This window comes from Hyla sarda, chromosome 3 (assembly GCF_029499605.1).
Source record: "Hyla sarda isolate aHylSar1 chromosome 3, aHylSar1.hap1, whole genome shotgun sequence".
NCBI classification, from domain to species: domain Eukaryota; kingdom Metazoa; phylum Chordata; class Amphibia; order Anura; family Hylidae; genus Hyla; species Hyla sarda.
This window is the reverse complement of record NC_079191.1, coordinates 238244337-238271709: the sequence shown is the minus strand read 5'-3', so window position 1 is coordinate 238271709 and position 27373 is coordinate 238244337. Positions and strand designations below refer to the sequence as shown.

The following is a 27373-nucleotide window of genomic DNA, read 5'->3' as shown; positions in this document are numbered from 1 at the left end:
ACCTATATCGCACTGTAAGCTATTTGGAAATCTATACATTTTGACAAATTCCACTAAAGCAGAAACATGCACATTTGTGGTACTGTATTACATGTATTTCATGAAACTGTGTTTTGTGTGTTTTTTTTTATTTTTATAAACATTGACTTAGTATCTATTAGGGAATTAATCATGTCTCAGTTTCCTTGGTTGTCAGGAAAGACTTCTAACCATGAATCATGCAACTACCTTGGTGGTCCTAGCAACCAAATCCTAATAAACAGCTATATGTAAGGAATAGAGCATTCCTCTTTGTGAGCAGAAAAGAACAGCTTAACTACATGGAATAGAGGCTGAAATAATTCAGGATTCCAATGTTTACAACATTAATATGTATCAAACAGAACAGTTTACCATACAAATGATTAGCATTTTACAAAGTTTAACAATTTAATGTTAACCTTGTTTATTACCTCACAATTTGCTCCCCTCTTTAGGAAACGAGTTCCAGCAAATTTGCTAGATCTTCTGGCCATAAGAGTTACATAGATTGGCCGACCATAAATTAATAATTCTTATGTAATTATTAAGGTGAACATGAAAGTGAAGAATACCAGAATAACCTAATAAGAACCCCAACATTGCATAGGCAAAAGGATATATATGCATTGTTTTTTAAGTGACGTAATATCATCCATATAAAAACATTCCAAAAGAATACAGCTTAAAAAGTCCAATTAAAGGGTAGCTCCCACCATACTATTTTTTTGCTAGCCCGTCCCCCCCCCCCTGCTATGGCACTAGCCCGTTCCCTCCTCCCCCCCGCATACCCCGTCCCCTCATTACACTTGCAGTTACTGCAGAGTCCGGCAGCGGGCGTGCAGGGACAGCGGCGGCAACGAGGCGGCGGCGATGTGCGGGAGGAGTGGCCTCCCAGCCAGTGGCCGGGGAGCCAATGTGCTCGCTCCCGCCTGTCGGATTGACAGGCAGGGAGCGAGTGCAGCCTAACTGAAAAAGGACTGATTGCCACTCCAAAATCAGTCCTTTTTCAGTGGCCAGTTTTTAAATGTAAATTAAACCTTTTTAATGAAAAAAAAAATAATAAAAGTATATTAGAGCTATGTTGTAGTACATAAGTACTACAACATATCAAAAAATAAAGTTGGTGACAGTGCCCATTTAAAGGAGATATCCGGCCAAAAGTGAAAAAACCTAATAGCTTAAAAAAGATATATATACATATATTGTAAAGGGTTTCACTCTGGGATCGTCCTTTGCCATAGCCAAAGGACACGTTTTTCCACAATAAACCGGCAAACAATGAGTCCTTTCTGCAATTCTGGCTCCTCGCCAGGTTTATTAAATGGGATGCAGGATAAACAAAATATAAAAATAACTCCTAGGCGGTCTAGCCACTCACTACACATGTAGCATGCCGTGACTAATAACTGATGGGCTTTTCCCTGTCAGTTTAAACCCAATAAGTCCTGCAGCCTTATAAGACACAGTTCACATTTGAACATAAAGTCCCATTCGTACAGCCACCTGATATATGTTACAGGATCCGCATCTCTCACTCCGGGAGTCCACGCTTGTGTCCTCAGCAGCCCTTGCTGTGCCCACCTGGCACTGGACACGGTGTCTCCCCCCTTTAACAGTCACTTCTGTCTAGGGGAGAGCCCAGATTATTCTGTTTCTCTTGCTTTTAAGGACCCGTCCCCTTTCTGCTGCCTCATTGATTAGTCCACAGGTGGAGATTTCTGCAGGATCAGTGTGGGAAATGCACCCTTTCCTTGCCACACTGTCACAATATATATATATATATATATATATATATATATATATATATATATATATACACATATACATATATACATACATACATATATTTATACACAAATACACACACTCAGGGGAAAAATTATGAAAATCTGTGTAGTGGAAAAGTTGACTAGTTTCTCATAGCAACCAGAATGAGTCTTATTTTTGAGAGGCCCTTTTAAAAATGAAATAAGCGATCTGCTTGGTCCCTCTGCTCAGGTTTTGATAAATCTACCCCATAGCCCTCAAAAACAACCTTTAAAAATCCACGTTGTTCCAGGTTTGTGCAGGGGAGCTGATAGCTGCAGAAAACTACATAGACAATCAGTCCTTGCACTTGTTTCCCTCGGCTCTCTGAGAGCTGAGGAGAAGGGAGACTGACATTGCAAAGTGTAGAGGAGAGTCAACATGTGTGCTAAGAACTACTGTACTTCCTGTATGAAGTAAAAGCTGATAGAAACAAGATCTCACTTGTACATTACAAAATTATATAACTTTAACATGTGCATCTGCTAAAGAAAGGTAATTTCTAGACAGACGTTAGAATAACATTTTCTGTTTCACTCTTTAGTTCTGGAAAGGATACTGGATTGTCCACAAAATCCATGAATGATATAAAGTAACCAATCATGATGAACAATGTCTTTGACACACTTCAAGAGTTCACCATTCCATACATACTTCATGTAGGGTTCACTGCATATTCCAAATGTACCTGAAAAGTAAAAAAAAAATGTATTGCAAATCAATGAACAACTATTTAAGGTTACAGTAACATTAGTTTTAATATGTTAAGAATACCCGATACAAGACCTTTTTCTTTTAAGCAGTTTTAATAAAGTTCCCTGCACATTTGTCATATAGATGCACATGCCTGCATTCACCTGAGGGTAAAGGATTTGGCCTTTGTATTGCCATTATGTCAGGGCCTCCTTTGCTATGTGTGTACTCTTCCATCAAAAGGCAACCAGTTTAAAAAAATGTATAATGCACAGTATACAGTTTTTTCAAACAGAACGTATGGTGACGGATGCCACTCAGTGGCATCTATTACGCTATTAAAGGGAAAACAATCAGAAAAGTACCTATTGTTTCAATCATGCTTTCATGTTAATGTTATGTTATTTTAAAATAATTGTGTTTTTTGTTTGTTTTTTCCAATGGTCCTAAAACGCTTGCAGATTTCCGTTTAACTACTAAGCCTACTAAATTAAATATCAGCTCCTCTCTTGCCCTCCCTGCAAATAACTATTGCACAGGTCAGGGAGGATACCTAGAAAAAGTCTCCTCCACAAGCCAAGACAGAACATTCTGATCTGTGCTGATGAGGGGCAACAACCCCAAAACAGCACTGTCTGTAGATGGATACTCTTTTCTTCTGGATAGAGCTCTAGCATGGCATTACCTCTCAGTATCTTAAACTCAGTAGTTGAAGTCAAAAATTGGATTTTTAAGGGAAAACTACCTGACAAAGCGGTGCGACTGACCTGCTTTGCATATCCCTTCTCAAGATATTTAGATTATTTATATATATATATATATATATATATATATATATGTGTGTGTATACACACACATACACGATCATCTATATATAATACATGCTCTTGCCTGCAGTACTTCAGTACATGTAGCTAGTTTAAACAGACTGTGGTGTTTCTTGAAACCAATCCCATCTCTTGCCATTTTATATGGTGAAAGGGTACTAAGAATAATCAGCTACTAAAATGTCAGCATGCCTCATTATATCCTATCCATTTTCCAGCAATGCTTAATCATCTTCAAAAGATGCACAGTGAAATAGAAATAATTATAATTTGCTGGTTATGTAATAGTGTTAAGACAGAACTGCAAAGGCCTGCAACATTAAAGGGAGTAGATGATTTGCATGATGAAAAATATTATGCTCTTCCAGAGTAAAAACTCACAAAAAGGTTAACTTTAACATGTTTACAGTATATGAAAGAATAGAGAAGACCTTTAACACATTTATAAAGTCTTGTTTTTCTCTAATTTTACCAATACCAAACATGCCTTGAGGCTTGAGAAAGCGGGCAGAACCTCGAAAGGAACGCTGCCTCGCCTCATCCGGTCAGTCAGCGGATGCTGACCGTGTCTCCCTACCCTAGCACCTGAATGTTTTAATGAAGTTATAATAAAAATGACTTTTTATTCTACCAGGTGAGCGCGATCTTGCTTTCCTCTTCATAGACTGCAATACTTTTTTTTGCTTAGACTAGAGATACGCACCCCCAGTGGTCACTTACACACATGGACCTGCACTTCCCACAACAACTGTATATGCCTATAGCCCAGTGATTTTTGCAATAGTGCCTGCCGAGTCTTTTTCAGCCTTAGTGACTATGTACATTTACATTTCACTCAATTGAGATATACTTACAACTTCCTCCATGGTTGCTTAATGCTTCGTCTTCAAATATATCAAAACCTTCCTGGCGTGTCTGAGTTGCCATCTCAGACTTTATCATCTCAGCGGGCATCCGAAGAATTGTAAGATTGTACTGAAGAGAATGGCTCAAATCATAACTATAACTGAAGTGAATAAAACAAAGACAGAAAAAAAAAAGTCAAAGCAATTTTTTTTTTTTTACTGAACAGTTAAAAAAAAAATCCAACAGGATATTAGTTGGATTATTCCTGAATGGATGAAACCCCTGGGTTGGAATGAATGCCAGAAATGTATCCTTTCAGTACATAATCACTGTATGAATGAAAACTTCTACAACTTTCTAATACACTTTGTACTGTCAGCAAATAACACTTGTTTACATTAAGAAGCTGCACATGCATAACTAATCCTGATATTAGATGGGAGGAGGATACACCTGCACCCAGTCTAATGGCACTATTAGACGGTACAATAATTGCCCTGTAAAAAGGCTCAGTGATCAGTAAACAAACGTATTCATCGCCTGTTCGCATGGTTTTGGCAGGTTTTACATTTTATTGTTGTTTGTCTCCCACACATCACCCTGTGTAATAGCGCATGTGTGGCGGACAAATGATAAAAGTATAGGGCCACACTCAAAGATTAGGCATTGGTTGCCATGTAATAGGCTCGGTAAATGGGCGCTGATCCAGGATATTGGTTAGCAGGTCGGGTTGTGTAATATGGCCATAAGTAACCCTCTGTGATCTCAACAGCCTGAACTACAGATTACCTGTATACATAGTAGAAAACTATGAGGCTGGGTTCCATACTAGCCTAATACAAACACATGTTGACATCCTTATAACAGCTGCAAGTACCCGATCTGAAAGCTAGGCTAGGCTAGTGTGAACCCAGCCTTTTGGATTTTTTTTTACAGCTGCTTATTTATTTAAAAGGAAATCTGTCATCAGTGTCAACTGCACTAACTGGTCAGTGCATGTGACATTGATGAAAATGATACTTTGTCGCCAGATTTGCTGCTCCGTTTGTCCAATATTCTCCTTATTAGGTTACAGGCTCAGGAAAGTGACAGGAAATAACACAGGAATAACTCCGACACCGGACAAATGGATTTGGCAGAACCACGAATGTAAAACCAGGTCTGTTTATTGTGCGAGATGTAATGCGTTTCGAATGCCAGCTTCATCAGGCATGTCAATTGGGATAATCCCTCAGGTTATATACCCAAAGGAATTAACACTTTAACCTCTTCAGGACGCAGGGCGTATGGATACGCCCTGCTTTCCGAGTCCTTAAGGACGCAGGGCATATCCATACGCCCGTGGGAATTCCGGTCCCCACCGCTAGCCGGTTGGGGACCGGAGCGGGATGCCTGCTGAAATCATTCAGCAGGCATCCCGGCATATCGCCCAGGGGGGTCATTATGCCCCCCCATGTCGGCGATGGCCGCAGATCTTTGACCAATCAGGGCGCCTGCTGCGGGTGTCACTCCCACAACCCGCTCCGCCCCTCTTCCGGAGCACGTGAGCGGGTGCGGGACGTGCACCCCGGGTGCTGGGGACCCCGATCCCCGGCATTAATGTTGGGATCGGGGCCCCAGGAGCGACGGCCGCGGCAAGGGACTTACCTGAAGCGGAGCAGCAGCAGGAGGTGAGTGACAGCCTCCTGCTGTTGCTTAGCAACAGCTCCCAGCATGCAAAAAGGGCATGCTGGGAGCTGTAGTTATGCAACAGCAGGAGGCAGACAATCACAACTCCCAGCATTCCCTTATGGGCATGCTGGGACTTATGGTTTTGCAACAGCTGGAGGCACATTTTTTCTATGGAAAAGTGTACCTTCAGCTGTTGTATAACTACAACTCCCAGCTTGCACAAACAGCTAAAGTGCATGCTGGGAGTTGTAGTGGTGCATCTGCTGGTTGCATAACTACAACTCCCAGCATGCCCGTTGGCTGTCGGTGACTGCTGAGAGTTGTAGTTTTGCAACAGCTGAAGGCACAATGGTTGTGAAACTCAGAGTTTCTTTTTACCTAACTCAGGGTTTCACGACCGGTGTGCCTCCAGCTGTTGCAAACTACAAATCTCAGCAATCACTGTACACCATGCACCGTACATGCTGAGAGTTGTAGTTTTGCAACAGCTGGAGGCACACTGGTTGTGAAACACTGAGTAAGGTCACAAACTCAGTGATACACAACCAGTCTGCCTACAGCTGTTGCAAAACTAAAACTCTCAGCATGTACAGTCTGTCAGCGCATGCTGGGAGTTGTAGTTTTGCAACAGCTGGATGTCCCCCCCCCCCCCCCAATGTGAACGTACAGGGTACACTCACATGGGCGGAGGTTTACAGTAAGTATCCGGCTGCAAGTTTGAGCTGCGGCAAATTTTATGCCGCAGATCAAACTGCCAGCGAGAAACTACTGTGAACCCCCACCCGTGTGACTGTACCCTAAAAACACTACACTAACACAAAATAAAAAGTAAAAAACACTACATATACACATACCCCTACAAAGCCCCCCCTCCCCTCCCCAATAAAAATGAAAAACATCTGGTACGCCACTGTTTCCAAAACGGAGCCTCCAGCTGTTGCAAAACAACTACTCCCAGTATAGCCGGACAGCCGTTGACTGTCCAAGAATGCTGGGAGTTTTACAACAGCTGGAGGCACCCTGTTTGGGAATCACTGACGTACAATACCCCAATGTTCACCCCTATGCAATCCCTAATTTAGGCCTCAAATGCGCATGGCGCTCTCACTTTGGAGCCCTGTCGTATTTCAAGGCAACAGATTAGGGTCACATATGGGGCATCGCCGTACTTGGGAGAAATTGTGTTACAAGTTTTGGGGGGTATTTTCTGCTTTTACCCTTTTTAAAAATGTAACATTTTGGGGAAAACAAGCATTTTAGGTAAAAAAAAAATAAATTTTTTTTACATATGCAAAAGTCGTGAAACACCTGTGGGGTATAATGGTTCACTTAACCCCTTGTTACGTTCACCGAGGGGTCTAGTTTCCAAAATGGTATGCCATGTGTTTTTTTTTTTTGCTTTGCTGGCACCATGGGGGCTTCCTAAATGTGACATGCCCCCCGAGCAAAATTTGGTCTCAAAAAGCCAAATATGACTCCTTCTCTTCTGAGCATTGTAGTTCGCTCGTAGTGCACTTCAGGCCAACTTATGGGGTACCTTCATACTCAGAAGAGATGGGGTTACAAATTTTGGGCGGTATTTTCTGCTATTAAACCCTTGCAAAAATTAGAAATTTGGGGGGAAACACATTTTTGTGAAATTTTTTGATTTATTTTTTTTACGTATGCAAAAGTCGTGAAACACCTGTGGGGTATTAAGGCTCATTTTATTCCTTGTTACATTCCTCAAGGGGTCTAGTTTCCAAAATGGTATGCCATGTGTTTTTTTTTTTTTGCTGTTCTGGCACCATAGGGGCTTCCTAAATGCAACATGCCCCCCAAAAACCATTTCAGAAAAACGTACTCTCCAAAATCCCCTTGTCGCTCCTTCGCTTCTGAGCCCTCTACTGCACCCACTGAACACTTTACATAGACATATGAGGTATGTGCTTACTCGAGAGAAATTGGGCTACAAATATAAGTATACATTTTCTCCTTTTACCCCTTGTAAAAATTCAAAAATTGGGTCTACAAAAACATGCGAGTGTAAAAAATGAAGATTGTGAATTTTCTCCTTCACATTGCTGCTATTCCTGTGAAATACCTAAAGGGTTAAAATGCTTACTGAATGTCATTTTGAATACTTTGGGGGGTGTAGTTTTTATAATGGGGTCATTTGTGGGGTATTTCTAATATGAAGACCCTTCAAATCCACTTCAAACTTGAACTGGTCCCTGAAAAAAAGCGAGTTTCAAAATTTTGTGAAAAATTGGAAAATTGCTGCTGAACTTTGAAGCCCTCTGGTGTCTTCCATAAGTAAAAACTCGTAACTTTTATGATGCAAACATAAAGTAGACATATTGTATAAGTGAATAAAAATAAAAAATATTTGGAATATCCATTTTCCTTACAAGCAGAGAGCTTCAAAGTTAGAAAAATGCAACATTTTCAAATTTTTCATTTTTGGGGATTTTTCACCAAGAAAGGATGCAAGTTACCACAAAATTTTCCACTATATTAAAGTAGAATATGTCACGAAAAAACAATCTCTGAGTCAGAATGATAACTAAAAGCATTCCAAAGTTATTAATGTTTAAAGTGACAGTGGTCAGAATTGCAAAAAACGTCTGAGTCCTTAAGGTGAAAAAGGGGTTAAAGAACTTAAGGGGTTAAAGAACAAATTTTCAATTCAACATAGCAGCATCAATTAACCCCTTAAGGACGCAGGACGTAAATGTATGTCCTGGTGAGGTGGTACTTAACGCACAAGGACATACATTTACGTCCTGTGCATAACCGCGGGCATCGGAGCGATGCCCGTGTCATGCGCGGCTGATCCCGGCTGCTGATCGCAGCCAGGGACCCGCCGGCAATGGCCGACGCCCGCGATCTCGCGGGCGTCCGCCATTAAACCCTCAGGTGCCGGGATCAATACAGATCCCGGCATCTGCGGCAGTTCGCGATTTAAATGAACGATCGGATTGCTGCGGGGATCCGATCATTCAGAACGCCGGACGGAGGTCCCCGTCCGGCTCCCGGCGTCTCCTGCTCTGGTCTGTGATCGAGCAGACCAGAGCAGGAGATGACCGATAATACGGATCTGTTCTATGTCCTATACATAGAACAGATCAGTATTAGCAATCATGGTATTGCTATGAATAGTCCCCTATGGGGACTATTCAAGTGTAAAAAAAAATGTAAAAAAATGTAAAAGTTAAAAAAAAGTGAAAAATCCCCTCCCCAGATAAAAAAGTAAAACGTCCGTTTTTCCTATTTTACCCCCAAAAAGCGTAAAAAACATTTTTTATAGACATATTTGGTAAATGTCCGAACTATTAAAATAAAATGTTAATGATCCCGTACGGTGAACGGCGTGAACGAAAAAAAAAAAAAAAGTCCAAAATTCCTACTTTTTTAATGCATTTTATTTTAAAAAAAATTATAAAAAATGTATTAAAAGTTTTTTATATGCAAATGTGGTATCAAAAAAAAGTACAGATCATTGGGCAAAAAATGAGCCCCCATACCGCCACTTATACGGAAAAATAAAAAAGTTAGAGATCATCAAAATAAAGGGATTATAAACGTACTAATTTGGTTAAAAAGTTTGTGATTTTTTTTAAGAGCAACAATAATATAAAAATATATAATAATGGGTATCATTTTAATCGTATTGACCCTCAGAATAAAGAACACATGTCATTTTTACCATAAATTGTACGGCGTGAGAACAAAACCTTCCAAAATTAGCAAAATTGCGTTTTTCGTTTTAATTTCCCCACAAAAATAGTATTTTTTGGTTGCGCCATACATTTTATGATATAATGAGTGATGTCATTACAAAGGACAACTGGTCGCGCAAAAAACAAGCCCTCATACTAGTCTGTGGATGAAAATATAAAAGAGTTATGATTTTTAGAAGGCGAGGAGGAAAAAATGAAAACGTAAAAATTTAATTGTCTGAGTCCTTAAGGCCAAAATGGGCTGAGTCCTTAAGGGGTTAAAAACAAAAGGAATATATAGTAAAAACATCACATACATGAAAACATACATCTATTTTTAAAAGACAAATAATTAATAACAACATAATGTTATAATGCCATCCAACCGTGATCACATGATCCCATGATGCTATGGCTGCAGCTGCTTCTTCACTCCACTGGAGTTCTGAAGATTCTTGCACCCTAAAGAATCCAGCGTCTGCACTGCCCAGAAGCTCACAGCTCCTCCCTGTTTAGCTGAGACTGCATACACTTCCCTCAACACTGAAGGGAGCACAAGAATCTTCAGAATACCAGAGTGTGTGCTTCTGGAGCGCCACCTGTGCTCCAAGCCTGCAATCGAATAATAAGCATAGTAGAACAGGTGAAAGTAGAAAGTATAAAAATAAAGGCCAAGATTTATCAAACTGTGTGAGAGAAAACAATTGTGATTTTCCCACAGCAACCAATCACAGCTCAGCTTTCACTTTACCAGAGCTTGTTAGCTGAGATGTGATTGGTTGCTGGGGTAAAATCCCCACTTTTTCTCTCACAGTTTGATAAATCTGGGCCAAAACATTTGTAAATACAGTGTAAAATAAATATCCCTTCTAATAAAGCCTTGTGTTATTTATAAATAAACACATTTTTATCGCACATTAAATGTCATTAAAAAAATGCTAAACAAAACAATTTTCCCATTTTTCATAAAAATTGCTGCATGTATCAACAAACATTTACCACTAATATAAAGTACAATATATCATGAAGAAACTATGTAAGAATCGCTCAGTAAAAGTATTCCAAAGTTATTACCACATAAGGAGACATATGCCTGATTTAAAAATGGGGTTTGGTCATTAACCTCTTGGGGACGCAAGGCGTATGCATACGCCCTGCATCCCCGATCCTTAAAGGGGTATTCCAGGAATTATTTTTGACTATGCTACAGGGGTTGTAAAGTTAGTGTAGTTCCTAATATAGTGTCTGTACCTGTGTGTGACTATTTTCTCACAATTCTTCTGTGATTTTCACCCCACTATTTAATTGCATACAAAATGACTGTTGTCTCGTATTTTTTCCAGCAGAGGCGGCGGGCGGATCTTAACTGCGCAACAGCAGGAGGTAAGGCTGGACTCCTGCTGTTGTTAAGCAACAACTCCCAGCAGGCACACAAGGGCATGCTGGGAGTTGTTGTTATGCAACAGCAGAAGGCACAACTACAACTCCCAGAATGCCCTTTGGTACTTTGTGCATGCTGGGGTTTGTAGTTATGCAACAGCTGGAGGCACCCCCAGCATGCACAGATAGCCAAAGGGCATGCTGGGAGTTGCAATAGTGTGCCTCCAGCTGTTGCATAACTACAAGTCCCAGCATGCCCTTTGGCTGTAAGTGCATGCTGAGAGTTGTAGTTTTGCTGCGTTAAGTAACAAACTCCCAGTGTTTTGCAACCAGTGTGCCTCCAGTTGTTGCATAACTACAACCCCTAGTATGCAAGGGCAACTAAAGAGCATGCTGGGAGTTTTAGTAGTATGGCTCCGGCTGTTGCATAACTACAAGTCCCAGCATGGCCTTTGGCTGTCACTGCATGCTGAGAGTTGAGTAACTGAGTTAAGTAACAAACTCAGTGTTTTGCAACCAGTGTGCCTCCAGCTGTTGCATATCTACAACCCCCAGCATGAACAACAGCCAAAGGGCATGCTGGGAGTTGTAGTTTTTCAACAGCCGGAGGTTTGCACTTTCACACAGGCGGGTTTACAGTGAGTTTCTCGCTGCAAGTTTGAAATGCAGCAGCGAATACTCTCAGCGGGAAACTTGCTATAAACCTCCGCCTGTGAGAATGTACCCTAAAAACACTACACTACACTTACACATAATAAAAAGTAAAATACTACATATACGGCCCCCTCTGGTATGGCACTGTTTCCAAAATGGAGCCTCCAGCTGTTGCAAAACAACAACTCCCAGTATTGCCGGACAACCACTGACTGTCCGGGCAACCAGGGAGTTTTGCAACTGCTGGAGGCACCCTGTTTGGGGAAAACTGCCGTAGGGTAATTTTGGTATAAGTGTAATTCATGCATCCGGGTCCGTCCCTATGCAAATTCCTAATGTAGGCCTCAAATGTGCATGGCGTTCTCTCACTTCGGAGCCCTGTCATATTTCAAGGCAACAATTTAGTGCCACATATGGGGTATTTCCGTACTCGGGAGAAATTGTGTAACACATTTTGGGGGGCTTTTTCTCCTTTTACCCCTTATGAAATGGTAAAGTTTGGGTCTACACTTGCATGTTATTGTAAAAAAAAATAATTCAGAACTTTTAGGTATATGTAGAATGTCGGTTTCAGGCGGCTGTGGTCGTGTTGTCAAGCTCCACTCCCTCCATTAATGTCTATGGGCGAGGGCATGACTCCTGGACCCCGCGCGATCATACATCTTTTCCCCTATCTTTTGTATAGGGGATAAGATGTCTAGGGGTGGAGTACCCTTTTTTTTTTTTTTTAATGTTTTGCAGTCTCCCGCTTCCTCTGGCCAAAAATGGATATAATTTATGAAAAAAACGACTAAAACCATGTGTAAACATACTACCTGATAATATAAATTGATTACTCTGGCTACAAGGTCAATATTTCAAAATGTCAACTCTTCTACCTAGGTGAGGGGAATCATAGACCATCTTCTGCTCTTGGTGTTGAGGTTGTTGCGAATCATTTAATGTACCTGGGTATTAATATTGGGCAGCACCCTCCCTCCCCATATAAACTTATTTATAATCCCCTTTTCCAACGGGTCTTACGTGATCTTACCAGATGGCAGTCTCTGCCTTTGTCCCTTTTTGGTAGGGCCCACTTAGTGAAAATGGTTAGTTTTGGAAGACTTCTCTACCCTCTACAGATGATTCCTTTATTATTGCATCATTCGGATGTCTCATCTGCAGGCGGCCCTAACTGCTTTTCTTTGGAATGGAAAACGTCTTCGTATTGCTTTTTGAAAGCTATGCCTTCCCAAACCTGAGGGGTGTGTGCAGATATCGGACATTCGACTTTATAATTTAGCGGCACCACACAGACAAGCCAGGGACTGGATGTTGAATACATCTTCGTTTTCTAATTTGTGTGTGGAAAAGGCGCTGGCATCACCGTGGGATTTGGGTGCTCTCCTTCACACTCCGTATGGAGACTTACCTGCACACGTTAAATCAAGCCTCCTCTTGAAAGACATGATTGCTGCTTGGAAGGTTGTTCAGAAGCTCTTTGGGTTCCTTATATATAATGTCATTGGGTCTACCCCTTTGGAGCTCACCTTCTTTCCCCCAGGGAAGGGATAATAAGCTTTTTGCTTCTTGGGATCATGCGAGTATTAGGCAGGTGAGACATGTTCTTTCGGACGCTGACGCCTCTCTGCTCTCCTGGGATGAGATAGCAGGCCAATATGGTCTACGGGCTCCGCAATCCTTCCATTTTCTACAGCTCAAGTCATATATGCGCTCCCTGCTGAGCTGTTTTCTATATTTCTATACTAATGATAAGATTTTTTTTACTCTTTTCTGTGAGGGGCGGAGAGTCTTTAGTCTTTGTCAGACATACTCTCAATTGAAGCGAGTGGCTCTTCACTCTCTGAGGGATACTTTATTTCAATCCTGGGAGAGGGAACTGGAGGTCTGAGATGCCCCGTCTAAATTCATCCTGGGTCTCTTACAAGTCAGGAAGGCGATCACGAAACTTGGAGGGAGACTCATTTCCGTAACTTAGATAAAGCTACCTAAGCTTAAAATCCCTCATTTAAGGACGCCGCGGTGTACTACTTGGGACGGTGCCTGAAATGTGATTAAGGCTGGGTTCACATCACGTTTTTCCCCATAAGGGAGCACATACAGCAGGGGGAACTAAAAACTTGCGCTCCCGTATCCCTGCAGTATGCGGCCGGTATGCAATTAATTTCAATGAGCCGACCTGAGTGAACCGGTCATGTAATTTTTCCCCGTATGCGGTTTTCTACCGGACCTAAAAACGTGGTTGACTACGGTTTTAGGTCCGGTAGAAAACCGCATATGGGGAAAAATTAGCCGACCGGTTTACTCCGGTCGGCTCATTGAAATGAGTTACATACCGTCCGCATACGGCAGGGAGACGGGAGCGCAAGTTAATAGCTCCCCCTACCCTATGCGCTCCCGTATGGGGAAAAACATGATGTGAACCCAGCCTTAGAAAAGGTGGGTCTCCTGAATGCACTCTGGTAGTGTCTGGCTCTCTTGGCCATGTGGAAGGACGTGGGGGCATATATTAAACAGGTGTGGAATGTGGATGTCCCTCTAACCCCACTGGGAATGATCTTTCATTAAATACCCAGAGGGTTCACAGGATACCATTGATTGTCTTGTGGCTGTACAGGGGGTACATCTCATGCTGTTAACTACGGTTAAATGATTATTGCATTTGTGGTTGCAGAAGGAGATTCCCACTTTGACACAGATAGTGGATACTATGAAGGGCTTACTGTTTATTAACAGGCTAGAGACCTTACATAACACAGAACTTAGGGTGGGAAAGTATTTTAGGGACTGGAGGCAGTTTCTTTAATTTGCCCCAAGAGATTACAAGATTTATGTCCGACTTTTGCCATTCTTCTTGATATTGCAGGGTGTCCCTAGCAGGAACACTTGGGAGATTGCGTGTGGAGGTTTAGTACAATGATATTTCTCAGTGGTGACAGTTTGGGGAAATGCAGTGGAATTCTCTCTTTTTCTATTCTTCTCTTCTTCCTTCTCTTCTGTGTCTCTTTTGTCTGTCAATTTTTCTTACTCTTGTCTTCCTTTCTTTTCTCTTGTTCTAGGTTTTTTTTTACCCCACTGTCTGTTGCAGGTAGAGTTCCTGTTCTCTATTTGTTTCTAGCCTTCATTGTGGCTAGAGGGTATTTTGTTTTACTTTTCTTTATTATGTTTGTAGGGTATTTTTCTTTTGCTGGGGCGGTAGTTCTACATTATACATTCAGGAGAAACGCAAAGTTGTATTGTAGGATGTGGTCCGAGTCCCCGGGCCTTTCTCCTTTGGAGACTACAATTACATGTTGGGTGCAGTTCTATTTAAAGGCAGAGTAGAGGTGCTCGTTACTTCTGAGGCTTCTCCCCTTTATTATTATGACATGAGACTTTTAGCACTGCACTGTTTTGGGGATTGACTTACTTCTTTGTTCCCCATTTTCTTATGCTTCTATGTTCACCACCCACAGTCTGATTGTACAACTCTGCCTTTTGTTGTATTTTTCTTAAATAAAATGTTCACAATACATTGTTTAAAAATAATAATAATATAAATTGGAACATATACTAATTATGTGTACAAAATTATGTTATAAAAAGTAGGAAGTCTGTTCCAATTTCTATTATTATTATCAAGTATTTTTTGGCACAAAGGGTGCAACACGGTCACCTCGGTATATATTTTTCCTTATAGTGTGAGCCCCTCAAACATTTACAATCCATTTTAACAATACGTTCAACGGACGTAAAAATAGTCAAGTGAATGTGGCCTAAAGGTTTCCATTTAAATGTTAATATAAATGGTCACCGTATTCTTACATATTCAGACTTTGAGAAAGTGTTGAGATGACCAATTGGTATAAGCCCTAGGTTCCTTTAAAACAAAAATCTAAGGGTATGTAAACACTGTCAGATTTCCTGCGAGATCTTCCAACTGCAAGTTTTACTCACGTTTTTTTCCACAGCAGAAAATCTGCAGCATGTTACATTAACTACAATGGGGTCTGCTGTGGATTGTCCACTGCAAAAAATGTGTTGTAGCTCAAAACGGCAGCAGGTAACTTACTGTAGGCCCACTCATGTGAAAGTTCCCTTAGAATGTATTCACACGCACAGGATATATTGCATATTTGGGTAGCACAGGCAGATTTAATTGTGAATGTGAAGAAAGTTTCCCACTGCGAGTTTGAGCAGTGGCAAAATGAACACACTGTTAAATCAATGCAATCTTCTGTGGAAATTTCCACAGCTAAAAATTTGCTGCGGCTTAAACTCACAACCAGACAGAATGATGAATAAAGCTCTTTCAATACCTTAACTTCACAACCAGAAATTTGCTGCAAACTTGCTTCCTAAACCACTCTTGTGATCGTACCCTAAATAGTACGTTTCCACTTGACTATTTTGCTGCAAATTTTCTGTTGCTAATTTTCCTACTCATTGAAGTCAATGGGTACAAAATCAGTAGCAGATAATCTGCAACAAATTAAGCACGTGTGAACATACCCTAACTGTGAGACAGTGTAAACATCAATAGCCAAAAATTTGCCAAATTTATTACAGAGACTAATGCTGTTTGATAAATATGGTGCATCTTAAAACACTGTATCTTAGTTTGGAACACCTATTTGTCCAAAATGTTGGGGCATAATGATGCATTCTAGCTAGACAAACCTCTTTCAGCTAAGCAAAACAGTGTCTATACCAAAAATCTCGTGCATTTGCAAGTGTCAGTCTGCCCCATTATTCAAATTATAATTACCTGAAGCGTGCGTTTGTGTGTCACCTATGCATACATAATCATCCAAGTTCTAGTTCATGTATGAATATATATATATATATATATATATATATATATATATATATATATATATATATGGGCTTTCTATATATTTCCTTATGAAACACTCTAGGCCTTACCATAGCATGTTCCCAAAGTAAGCTCATTGACCATGAACATTGCTTTTCTCTTTGAGGAATACTTTTATCTATGTTTATTTATTTCTGTTGTATAGAAGATTTATTTACAGTATCAGAGAAGCAACAATTTTACTCAGGAAAAAAAACTTTATATATATAACTGTACCTGAAGTAGAAATTGCTAGACAGATCTACATTCTGGAATATTCTTAAATATCTAAAACAAAAAGTAATTGAACAGTCCTTATTAGAACAAGCTTAATCCGTTTTTATTTTAAAAACATTGGCATATTATCAAGACAAAAAATATGGTCACACTGGACCAAAAACAACAAAGAACATTAAACCTTCAAAGAGTAAGGCTTCTTTCACACTGCCATTAGTACACGGCAGTGTGACAGCCGGGCAGAATAGCGGGAGAAAAATTACTGCATGTGTGGTTTTTTCTCCTGCTATTCATAACGGCACCCGGCGGCCCCCATAATCGTAAATGGGAGCCGCCGGGACCCGTAGTTGCCTGTTGCTCCCTGTCATGTGAACAGCCGTTAAAGTCAGAAAAAAAAAAAAAAAGAGACTTTGATGGCCTTTCTCGACGTGGAGCAACAGCAGTGTGAAAGGGGCCTAAGTAAACTGATTTTCTTCAAATTGCATTGAATAGTAAGCCAACCAGCAGGATATAGTTCCTTTAGCACCTAAACTAAAGCAAAATGAATTTTATGAAAATCAAATCCATTTATAATTAATGTTATAATAAACAAGATGTACTGTGCGCTGTGCTCTCCCCTCTTTGCAATTTATTTTGTCACCTCTTTTGGCCTGTCTGCTTAAGAAGATATTTGCATTCCTGATAATATGACAATTCTAATCTAATAAGCAAAACAACATAATGCCATTTTTTCCCTCCTTGTCTTTAAATAGTCACCTACACGCTTGGTTTATGTGAGGCCAATAGTACTTTGTAAAGACATCATTAATTTTATCACAAAATCTACAGCAAAGCACCACAAATGCAATATTGCTAATCCTTCGATTGCAAACACTGTTCAATGCTATGCCATTCCATATGCCTTATTCAGGCTACTGAGGCTTCCTGTATTCTCAGAGTGCCAATCTGATGTCATACATAAAGACAGGTAAAGGGCTTCCCGCAGATTTCTTGACTGATTGGAACCCAGTGATTGAAACCCAGTTATAGCACTGCAGCGGTCCTGAACAGTCCCCTTCCAGACTGGAACATCTACTGTTATATGTTTAGATCCCGTGACCTTGACACTGCTTCTCCCTTTTGGTATTTGTCTGGTATTCATGGGCACGGCAGCCTGACAAGGGGTTCTTTTGTTTTATGCAGTAGGGATTTGGGTCACTTATGTTCTCTATTGTGGCCCTATAGCACTTTTATTGCACATTCTGGTCTGACTGACCACCTGTGGCATTAAAGTATATACTGCATATTTTACTATACATATACTTATTTAATTTTTCTGACCTCGTTACCAGTATTACATTGTTTATTTTGTGCACTTTGTTACAGAGGAGTATTACTGTTAGTTGGAGAACTATATTGTACACCTTATGATTTTTTGTTTTCCTGAGGTTGAGCTCTTTTGCTCCCTCAGTCGGTATGTATGCTTTACTAAGCTTTGTAATGGTTTTAAACTATTTTGTTATTCATTTGATATAAAGTGATTTCTGTATTTTAAAGTGAGTATTTAGTGTGTGTATTTGAGCATCTATGTGTCCTTCGTGTTACTTGTTTGTTTTTGGATGCTTGAAAGCATCCCGATTCTTAAATAATATATGGTTTAGCCACCTGGGTCCAATGAATCACAGTTGATAATCACCATTATATTAACTAAACAAGTGAGACTGTAATCTTTTTTTAAGTTAATAATTTGGCCAACAAAGAAAAAAAATTAGGGAAAAAAAAAACCAAGTCTCATTTAAAGGGTTTTTACCAGGCTCCACTTTCCACGGCAAACCTAATATTTTGTTAGGTTGAATGAAATTAAATGTATTAAGTATTACAGACTTCAATCTGGCCAGTGAATATTAAGCCAAACAGGCTTATGCATATTTATTGCAATAAATGATATACAGTTTGTCCCATAGTTTAATATACCCCTTACATTTCTGTAAATATTTTATGTCTTTTCATGTGACAATACTGAAGAAATGACACTCTGAATACAATGTAGTGGCTGCACAGCCTGTATAACAGTGTAACATAGTAACATTAACATAGTTTGTAATGTTGAAAAAAGAAAAGACTCCATCGAGTTAAACCTAAAACCCTACCATGTTGATCCAAAAGAAGGCAAAAACCCTCCATTAGGCTGATGCCAATTGCCCCATGAGGAAAAATTCTTTACCGTCCCCAGTATGGCGATCAGAATAAATCGTTGGTCCAAAGTTCTATCCCCATTAATCTACTATCCATCACCTGTAATATTATATTTTTCCACAAAAAAATCCAGGCCTCCCTTGAACTTGTTTAGAGAGTCAGATATCACAACATCATGTGGCAGAGAGTTCCATTGTCTCACTGCTCTTACATTAAAGAATCTCTGTATGTGATGATGGTGAAACCTTCTTTCTTCTAGGCGTAGTGGATGCCCCCTTGTCATGGTTATCGGCTTAGGTATAAAAGGATCACTAGAAAGATCTCTGTACTGTCCATTCACATATTTGTACATTGTGATCAGATCCCCCAAGATGTCTTTTCACTAAACAAAGGAAGAGTAGACAGATAAAAGTGGGGAATTTGTAGAGTGCTCCTGCTAGCAAAGGACGGACTCAAGACGCCACGGTTGCACAGGACGATTTATTGGCATTTTTTTGAACAACTCGTTTCGGCGCTCACATGCGCACGCGCCTTCATCAGGTCCTAAGGCAAAGCCACTCAAGCATTGTCGGCACCTCAATACGCATCTAACTTATTTGTTTGTGGACCTGATGAAGGTGCTTGTGAGCGCCAAAACGCTTTGTCTGAAAAAATTCCAATAAATTGTCCTGTACAACTGTGGCATCTTGAGTCTGTCCTTTGCTAGCAGGAGCGCTCTACAAATTCCCCACTTTCATCTACCTACTCTTGCTCCATTATTCCGTACCCTAGAGGACACGGATAGGAGAGATAGAGCTGTATACTGCATCCACCATTCTCCTCCCATACCTCCCAACAGTGTTGGGCTTGCAATATTGCACCCTCCCAGTAGGTCGGTACAACACATTAGGTGAGGTTGTGGGTCCCCTTTCCCTTTTTCCGTTTTCTCTAAACAAAATAACACCAAGCTTGATAACCTGTCTTGGGACTGTAATCCTCTCATACCATCAATTATCTTTGTCGCCCTCCTCTGCACTCTCTCCAGTTCAGCCGTGTCCTATTTATATACAGGTGCCCAGAATTGGACACAATACTCCATATGTGGTCTGACTAGTGATTCATACAAAGACAAAACTATGTCCTTATCACGTGCCTCTATGCCTCTCTTGATACATCCCATGACATAGTTAGCCTTGGCAGCCGCTGCCTCGTGCTGATGACTAAAGTAGAGTTTACTGTCCACCAGTACCCCCAAGTCTTTTTCGGTAGAAGTGTTACCTAATGTCTTATTATTAAGCATATCATTTTACATTTTGTTTTTCTGGCCCAAGTGCATAACCTTACATTTCTCGACATTAAACTTAATTTGCCATGTCTGTGCCCAAGCCTCCAGCTTCCCCAGATCCCTCTGTAATATTAGGTTATCATCTTCTGTGGGGATCACCCTACCCAGTTTGGTGTCAGCTGCAAATATAGAAATTCTACTTTTGAATCCTTCTACAAGGTAACATTAATAAACATATTGAAAGAAGTGGACCCAGTACTGACCCCTGTGGTACTCCACTAGTAACTGTCACCCAACCAGAGTAAATTTCATTAATCCCCACCCTCTGCTTCCAATTACTAAGCCAGTTGCTAAGCCATTTACATATATCCTCCCCCAGTCCCAGCATCCTCATTTTATGTACTAACCTTTTGTTTGGCACGGTATCAAATGTCTTAGAAAAGTCCAGATATATAACATCCACAGCTTCACACCGATCCAATCTATAACTGATCTTCTCATAGAAGCTGATCAGAATATTCTGACAGGACTGAGGCCACCTAACTCCAATGTTGGTGCTTTGTCAGAAGGTTATTTTGATTAAGATATTCCAAAATAGCATCTCTCAGAAAACCCCTAAAATCTTACTCACAACAGATGTTAAACTTACAGGCCTATAGTTCCCCTTTTTTGAATATTGGTACCACATTTGCTAAGCGCCAGTCCTGTGGAACAATCCCTGTTATTATAGAATCTTTAAATATAAGAAATAAGGGTCTGTCTAGCACGGTACTTAACCCCTTAAGGACGCAGGACGTAAATGTACGTCCTGGTGAGGTGGTACTTAACGCACCAGGACGTACATTTACGTCCTGTGCATAACCGCGGGCATCGGAGCGATGCCCGTGTCATGCGCGGCTGATCCCGGCTGCTGATCGCAGCCAGGGACCCGCCGGCAATGGCCGACGCCCGCGATCTCGCGGGCGTCCGCCATTAACCCCTCAGGTGTCGGGATCAATACAGATCTCGGCATCTGCGGCAGTGCGCGATTTGAATGAATGATCGGATCGCCCGCAGCGCTGCTGCGGGGATCCGATCATTCAGAACGCCGGACGGAGGTCCCCTCACCTGCCTCCGTCCGGCTCCCGGCGTCTCCTGCTCTGGTCTGTGATCGAGCAGACCAGAGCAGAAGATGACCGATAATACTGATCTGTTGTATGTCCTATACATAGAACAGATCAGTATTAGCAATCATGGTACTGCTATGAATAGTACCCTATGGGGACTATTCAAGTGTAAAAAAAAATGTAAAAAAATGTAAAAGTAAAAAAAAGTGAAAAATCCCCTCCCCCAATAAAAAAGTAAAACGTCCGTTTTTTCCTATTTTACCCCCAAAAAGCGTAATTTTTTTTTATAGACATATTTGGTATCGCCGCGTGCGTAAATGACCAAACTATTAAAATAAAATGTTAATCATCCCGTATGGTGAACGGCGTGAACGAAAAAAAAAAAAAAGTCCCAAATTCCTACTTTTTTTATACATTTTATTAAAAAAAAAATATAAAAAATTATTAAAAATTTTTTTATATGCAAATGTTGTATAAAAAAAAAAGTACAGATCATGGCGCAAAAAATGAGCCCCCATACCTCCGCTTATACGGAAAAATAAAAAAGTTAGAGGTCATCAAAATAAAGGGATTATAAACGTACTAATTTGGTTAAAAGGTTTGTGATTTTTTTTAAGCGCAACAATAATATAAAAGTATGTAATAATGGGTATCATTTTAATCGTATTGACCCTCAGAATGAAGAACACACGTCATTTTTACCGTAAATTGTACGGCGTGAAAACGAAACCTTCCAAAATTAGCAAAATTGCATTTTTCGTTTTAATTTCCCCACAAAAATAGTGTTTTTTGGTTGCGCCATACATTTTATGATATAATGAGTGATGTCATTACAAAGGACAACTGGTCGCACAAAAAACAAACCCTCATACTAGTCTGTGGATGAAAATATAAAAGAGTTATGATTTTTAGAAGGCGAGGAGGAAAAAATGAAAACGTAAAAATTAAATTGTCTGAGTCCTTAAGGCCAAAATGGTCTGAGTCCTTAAGGGGTTAAAGGGGTACTCCAGTGAAAACTTTTTTTCTTTTAAATCAACTGGTTTGATGGTTTACATATTTGTAAATTACTTCTATTAAAAAATCTTAATCCTTCCAGTACTTATTAGCTGCTGAATGCTACAGAGGAAATTCCTTTCTTTTTGGAACACTGATGACATCACGAGCACAGTGCTCTCTGCTGACATCTCTGTCCATCTTAGCAACCATGCATAGCAGATGTATGCTAAGGGCAGTATTGTGGCTCAGTGGTTAGCACTGCTACCTTGCAGTGCTGGGGACTTGGGTTCAAATCCCAATAAAACGTTATTATTATTATAATAACATCAGCAGAGAGAACTGTGCTCGTGATGTCATCAGAGAGCATTCCAAGAAGAAATTAATTTCCTCTGTAGTATTCAGCAGCTAATAAATACTGGAAGGATTAAGATTTTTTAATAGAAGTCATTTACAAATATGTTTACCTTTCTGCCACCAGTTGATTTAAAAGAAAAAAGGTTTTCACCGTAGTACCTTTAATTCTTGCAAAACTCTGGGATGGATGACATCTGGTGAGATTTGCAGGAGAATTTATTTTGTTCCCTACCCTGTTATCTGACATTGGATTTTCCTTTGTAAATACAGTAGAGAAGAAGTAATTTAGTACATTGGCCTTTTCCTCATCCTCCTCCACCATTACCCCTATATTATTTCTTAAGGTGCCAACATTTTCAGTTTTAAATTTCCTATTATTTATGTAGATGAAAAATATTTTGTGGTTCTTTTCTCTTTCTATGGCAATTCTTCTCTCTGCTGCAATTATTGCTACCGTATTTACTCAAGTATAAGCTGAGTTTTTCAGCACGGCATTTCTACTATGTCTGGCCTATTGGTTAGTAGAAGGTCCAGAAGCGACCCCCCCCCCCCCTTGTTGGGTCCAGCACTAGTTGGGATAGGTACTTGTCCTATATAATTGCCAAAAATATGTTTCCCTTGGTGGACCTACAGGTTTCAGATACCCAGTCGATGTCAGGATAGTTTAAGTCCCCCATAATCATGACTTCCCCCTTATTTGCTGCTCCGTCTATTTGTCCTATAAGTAGGTTTTCTGCTGCTTCTGATATACTTGGTGTCTTATAACAAAATCAGTAATCTCTTGTTCTTACCTTATTTCCACCCACAGAGACTCCACATAATTTTCCTCACCATACTCACGCAGTAAGGGCCTAAGACAGGATTTTACATATAAGCAAACCCCTCCCCTTTATTACTTGTATGGTCATTTCTGAAGAGACTGTACCCCTGTACATTAAAAACCCAGTCATAGCTTGCATTCAGCCATGTCTCACTTATTCCCATTATGTCATTGTTTTCCTCCAACATTAATAGTTCCAGCTCTTCATCTTATTATAGATGCTTCTGGCATTCGCATACACGCACTTAATGTTTTCTGGAAAGGTTATGGTCCTGAGGAGAGGTCGTGGGTTCCATCTTCTGCCATACACACTCCTAGTCTTATCAGAAGCTCTCACTCGTCTCATCTGGAAAAACTTGACCAAGATCTTAAGGGTCCAGTTCCCCTCGTAAAAAAAAGGGGGGGGGGGGGGGTACTGTAACATCTGGCTCTGGCCGAACACAGAGTTAAATTACTTAGTTGGGCTGGAGCTGCTTGGAGCGCACCTCTGCTACCTATCCAGCTCTGCTACTCCTACTACTACTATCCTTGTATCCCTGATCACCTTTCTATTTAAGCTAGGAGCAGTGATCAGTTCATTATCTGTGAAAGGTTATACCTTAGCTGACACTACCTGCTTACTGGTTACCTGCTTGTTTATTGATTGATTGATTGCTTTTCCCTTGACTCTTCTCTTGCTCTGCGTTCCAGTACTCCACTATTTACTGGTACCGACCTCGGCTAGACAGACACTGATTTGACAGTGTGTGTGTCTTAGTGTATCTCTTATTTTGTGCGCCTCCAGCTGTTTCCCGACTCCTACTGTTTTTGTATTTTATTATTTTACTAACACTGCCTCGGCACTTAGCAGGGAGGGTTTGTCATTGTGGTTGTCGATCCATCGCAGGTAGGGACAGTGGCTGTGGGTGAGTTAGGGCTTCACTGTTCCCTGCCCATACCTGACAATTATGCTTAGCACATGCCCTTAACTTCTTTGGCAGACCATGGCGGGGCCTGTTCTGACTGGAACCTGTCTTGTAAAACCGCTGTGCGGTCTTACTCACTTTGCTGCAGCTCAGTTTTAGGGCTTGGCAATCTTGCCATAGCCTAAGCCATGCTTATGTAGAGCAACAATTCTTTTTTTTGCCATGTGGTGCCATGTTAAACTTCCAGTGACTATAATTATAAAGAGTGAGAGGAACCTGTTAGTGTTACAAGGTAACAAGTCACATGACGCCAGGGAGATAAAATGGCTAACTGGGTCTCATTTGGACATTTTCACTTAAAGGAGGATTCACTTTTGTTGCCAAGGTTTAGACAATAATGATTATGTGTTGAGTTAATTTAAAGGGCCATCAAAATGAAACATTGTTATACAGACTGTGCACTCACTACAGTGTAGCTGAGTGTCATTTCTTCAGTGTTGTTACATGAAAAAGTATAATAAAATATTTTCAAAAATAAGTGTAAACACTCATGTGGGATACTGTACTTCTAGAAGGTTCTGACAGGCCAGTGTAGCAGCTGTACACTGCAGTCTATTTGGCTGTATATTCACTGAGTGTAAGGAGTACTGAGCAACTAAACATGTCTGACCAGAGGAGAAAGCTGTCTACATGATGTATCCCATGGCAACAAACAAAAAACAAGAAAGCATCCCGTCTATATTAGTAGGGCCGCCTTTTGCAAACTATTGATTTCTGATAACTTGTTTTTAAAAATGTGTTTCATTTGACAGAATGCATCAGTTTAGACCTATTTATCTTATTTGTGAAACCCCTTGTATTTAAGATGAACAGGCTTTAACATGGAATTTATTAATTGCTGATATAAATGTATATGTTCATTTAAGATCATGATTTACTGCTATAAAACCATGAAAAACTTTTAGCCTTGAGATCTATTACCTGGCTTCATCGGGGTGGGTGACTCGGACTGAATCATTTGGAATATACATCATACTTGTATCCTCTATTTTGTATATTGCATGACCTCCAATGTCAGCCATTTTTCTCCTCTTAGTAATCAGCACAATGTAATAGCCTTCCAAAAACTGGACAAATCCTGTCAGAAAAAAAAAAAAAACATTTTTAGACTGAACACATGTTGAACACTTGTTGAACACTATGTTGAAAATTTTTTTTGTCCATTTCAATGATTGTTTGACAGGCTCTCACATTATTTCATCCAATCTGCAATATCAACATTGTAATTCCGACTGTCCATTCTGGTTGTAGTTTTCTGTCACTGATCTTGTAAATGCCAAGCTATTTAACCTACGTAGCTCTTCGATCAAGTTTATGAAACCAAGATTGCTCAGCTCATTCTTTTACTTCAACAGGCTTAAATCATTCAAATGTACTTACAATGCCATCTCTATTTAGTATGTGAATGAATAAAGTTGTCTACGATGGTGGAAAGAAGATTAGGGAATCCCCATTCTCGCAAAGCCCTTTTCATTAGGGCATCTATCAAATGATGCACTGATAGTTCTTCAATCCTTAATCTAAAATAAAGAGTCTACTAACTCAGCTGCACAACTATCAAGCCAAGAGGGTTCAGATGCATCATGTGAAAGATCAAATGGGGGAGATTTATCAAAACCTGTCCAGAGGAAAAGTTGCCCAGTTGCCCATAGCAACCAGATTGCTTCTTTCCTTTTTAACAAGGCCTCTGCAAAATGAAAGAAGCAATCTGATTGGTTGCTATGGGCAACTGGGCAACTTTTCCTTTGCACAGGTTTTGATATATTCCTCCCAATGACTTTACCTTGGTTAGACAAACAGTTTAACCCGTTAAGAACCCATGACGTAACGTTACGTCCCAACACCCTGGGTCTTAAGGACCCATGACGTACAGTTACGTCATGGGCAGTTCCAGTCCCCGCCGTGAGCTGGGCGAAGATCGGACCGGGATGCCTGCTGAAATCATTCAGCAGGCATCCCGTGCAAATGCCCAGGGGGGTCATCAGATTTCCCCCCCCCCCCCCCCCCATGTTGGCGATCGCGGCAAATCGCAAGTGAATTCACACTTGCGATTTGCGCGATTACGGGTCATTACGGGTCTATAGTGACCCGGTGACTCGGAATGTAAGGGGGATCGCGGGTGTCTAAGATGCGGAAGAAGCCAGAGGATCGCGAAGACGACACCGGAGCAGCGGGACAGCATCGGGAGCGCCTTGGACAGCTTCGGGAGCGGTGAGGACCTGGTCCGGAGAGGCGGGGACAGGTGAGTACAGCTTCCTATACTTTACATTGCACGGATCCCTCAACATACGATGGATTCGACAAACGATGGGTCGTTTGGAACGAATTACCATCGTATGTTGAGGGACCACTGTATATAGAAAAATAAAAAAAGTTATGGGGGTCAGAACAGGGTAATTTTAACCCCTTAAGGACCAGGCCCATTTTGGCCGCAACCTGTTCAGGACCCAGGGCGTATGGGTACGTCCTGACACCCTGGTACGTAAGGACCCATGACGCACCTGTACACCGGTGGGAATTTCAGTCTCCACCGGGCGGGGACCGGACCAGGATGAATGCTGATATCGATCAGCAGGCACCCCGCGCAAATGCCCAGGGGGGGGGGGGGGGGGTCATCAGACCCCCCTCATGTCTGCGATCGCGGCAAATCGACGGTGAATTCACTCCGGTGATTTGGGCAATTCCAGGTCATACAGGTCTATGGCGACCCAGTGACCCGGAAAATAAGGGGGATTGGGGTTGTCCAAGACACCCAGGATCCCCTTGAAGAGATAGGAGTGAGGTGGCACGGGTGCCACCCCTCCTACCCCTGCTATTGGTCTAGACGCGACCACCAATAGCAGATCGGGGGCGGGGGGGTTTACTTTCGTTTTCCCCGTCCTGCCCTCCCACAATAGGCGGGGCAGGACGGGGAAACGACGGGGACCGGCGCCAAAGATCCACTTACCAATCCGGGCGGGCGACGGAGGCTGCAGGCGACTGAGATCGGCGGGCGGCGATGATGTGTGGCTGGATCCGACGGA

The 27373-nt window shown here is 41.1% G+C and overlaps 1 protein-coding gene across 7 annotated transcripts in view; it reads right to left on the bottom strand.

Annotated features, from left to right (window-relative positions):
- The window catches only part of FIG4 (FIG4 phosphoinositide 5-phosphatase), a 653436-nt gene that overhangs the window by 465919 nt on the left and 160144 nt on the right, over nt 1-27373 (bottom strand). For all 7 annotated transcript variants that reach the window (XR_008891311.1, XR_008891312.1, XM_056566306.1 and 4 more), the window contains exons 5-9: nt 25272-25428; nt 16671-16721; nt 4202-4353; nt 2387-2515; nt 453-553 (exon numbers count right to left, since the gene is read on the bottom strand). Coding sequence is in view for 5 of the 7 variants with exons in the window: in XM_056566306.1 (XP_056422281.1) it covers nt 453-553; nt 2387-2515; nt 4202-4353; nt 16671-16721; nt 25272-25428 (590 nt within the window). In the remaining 2 variants the exon portion in view is untranslated. The remainder of the gene's footprint in view (nt 1-452; nt 554-2386; nt 2516-4201; nt 4354-16670; nt 16722-25271; nt 25429-27373) is intronic.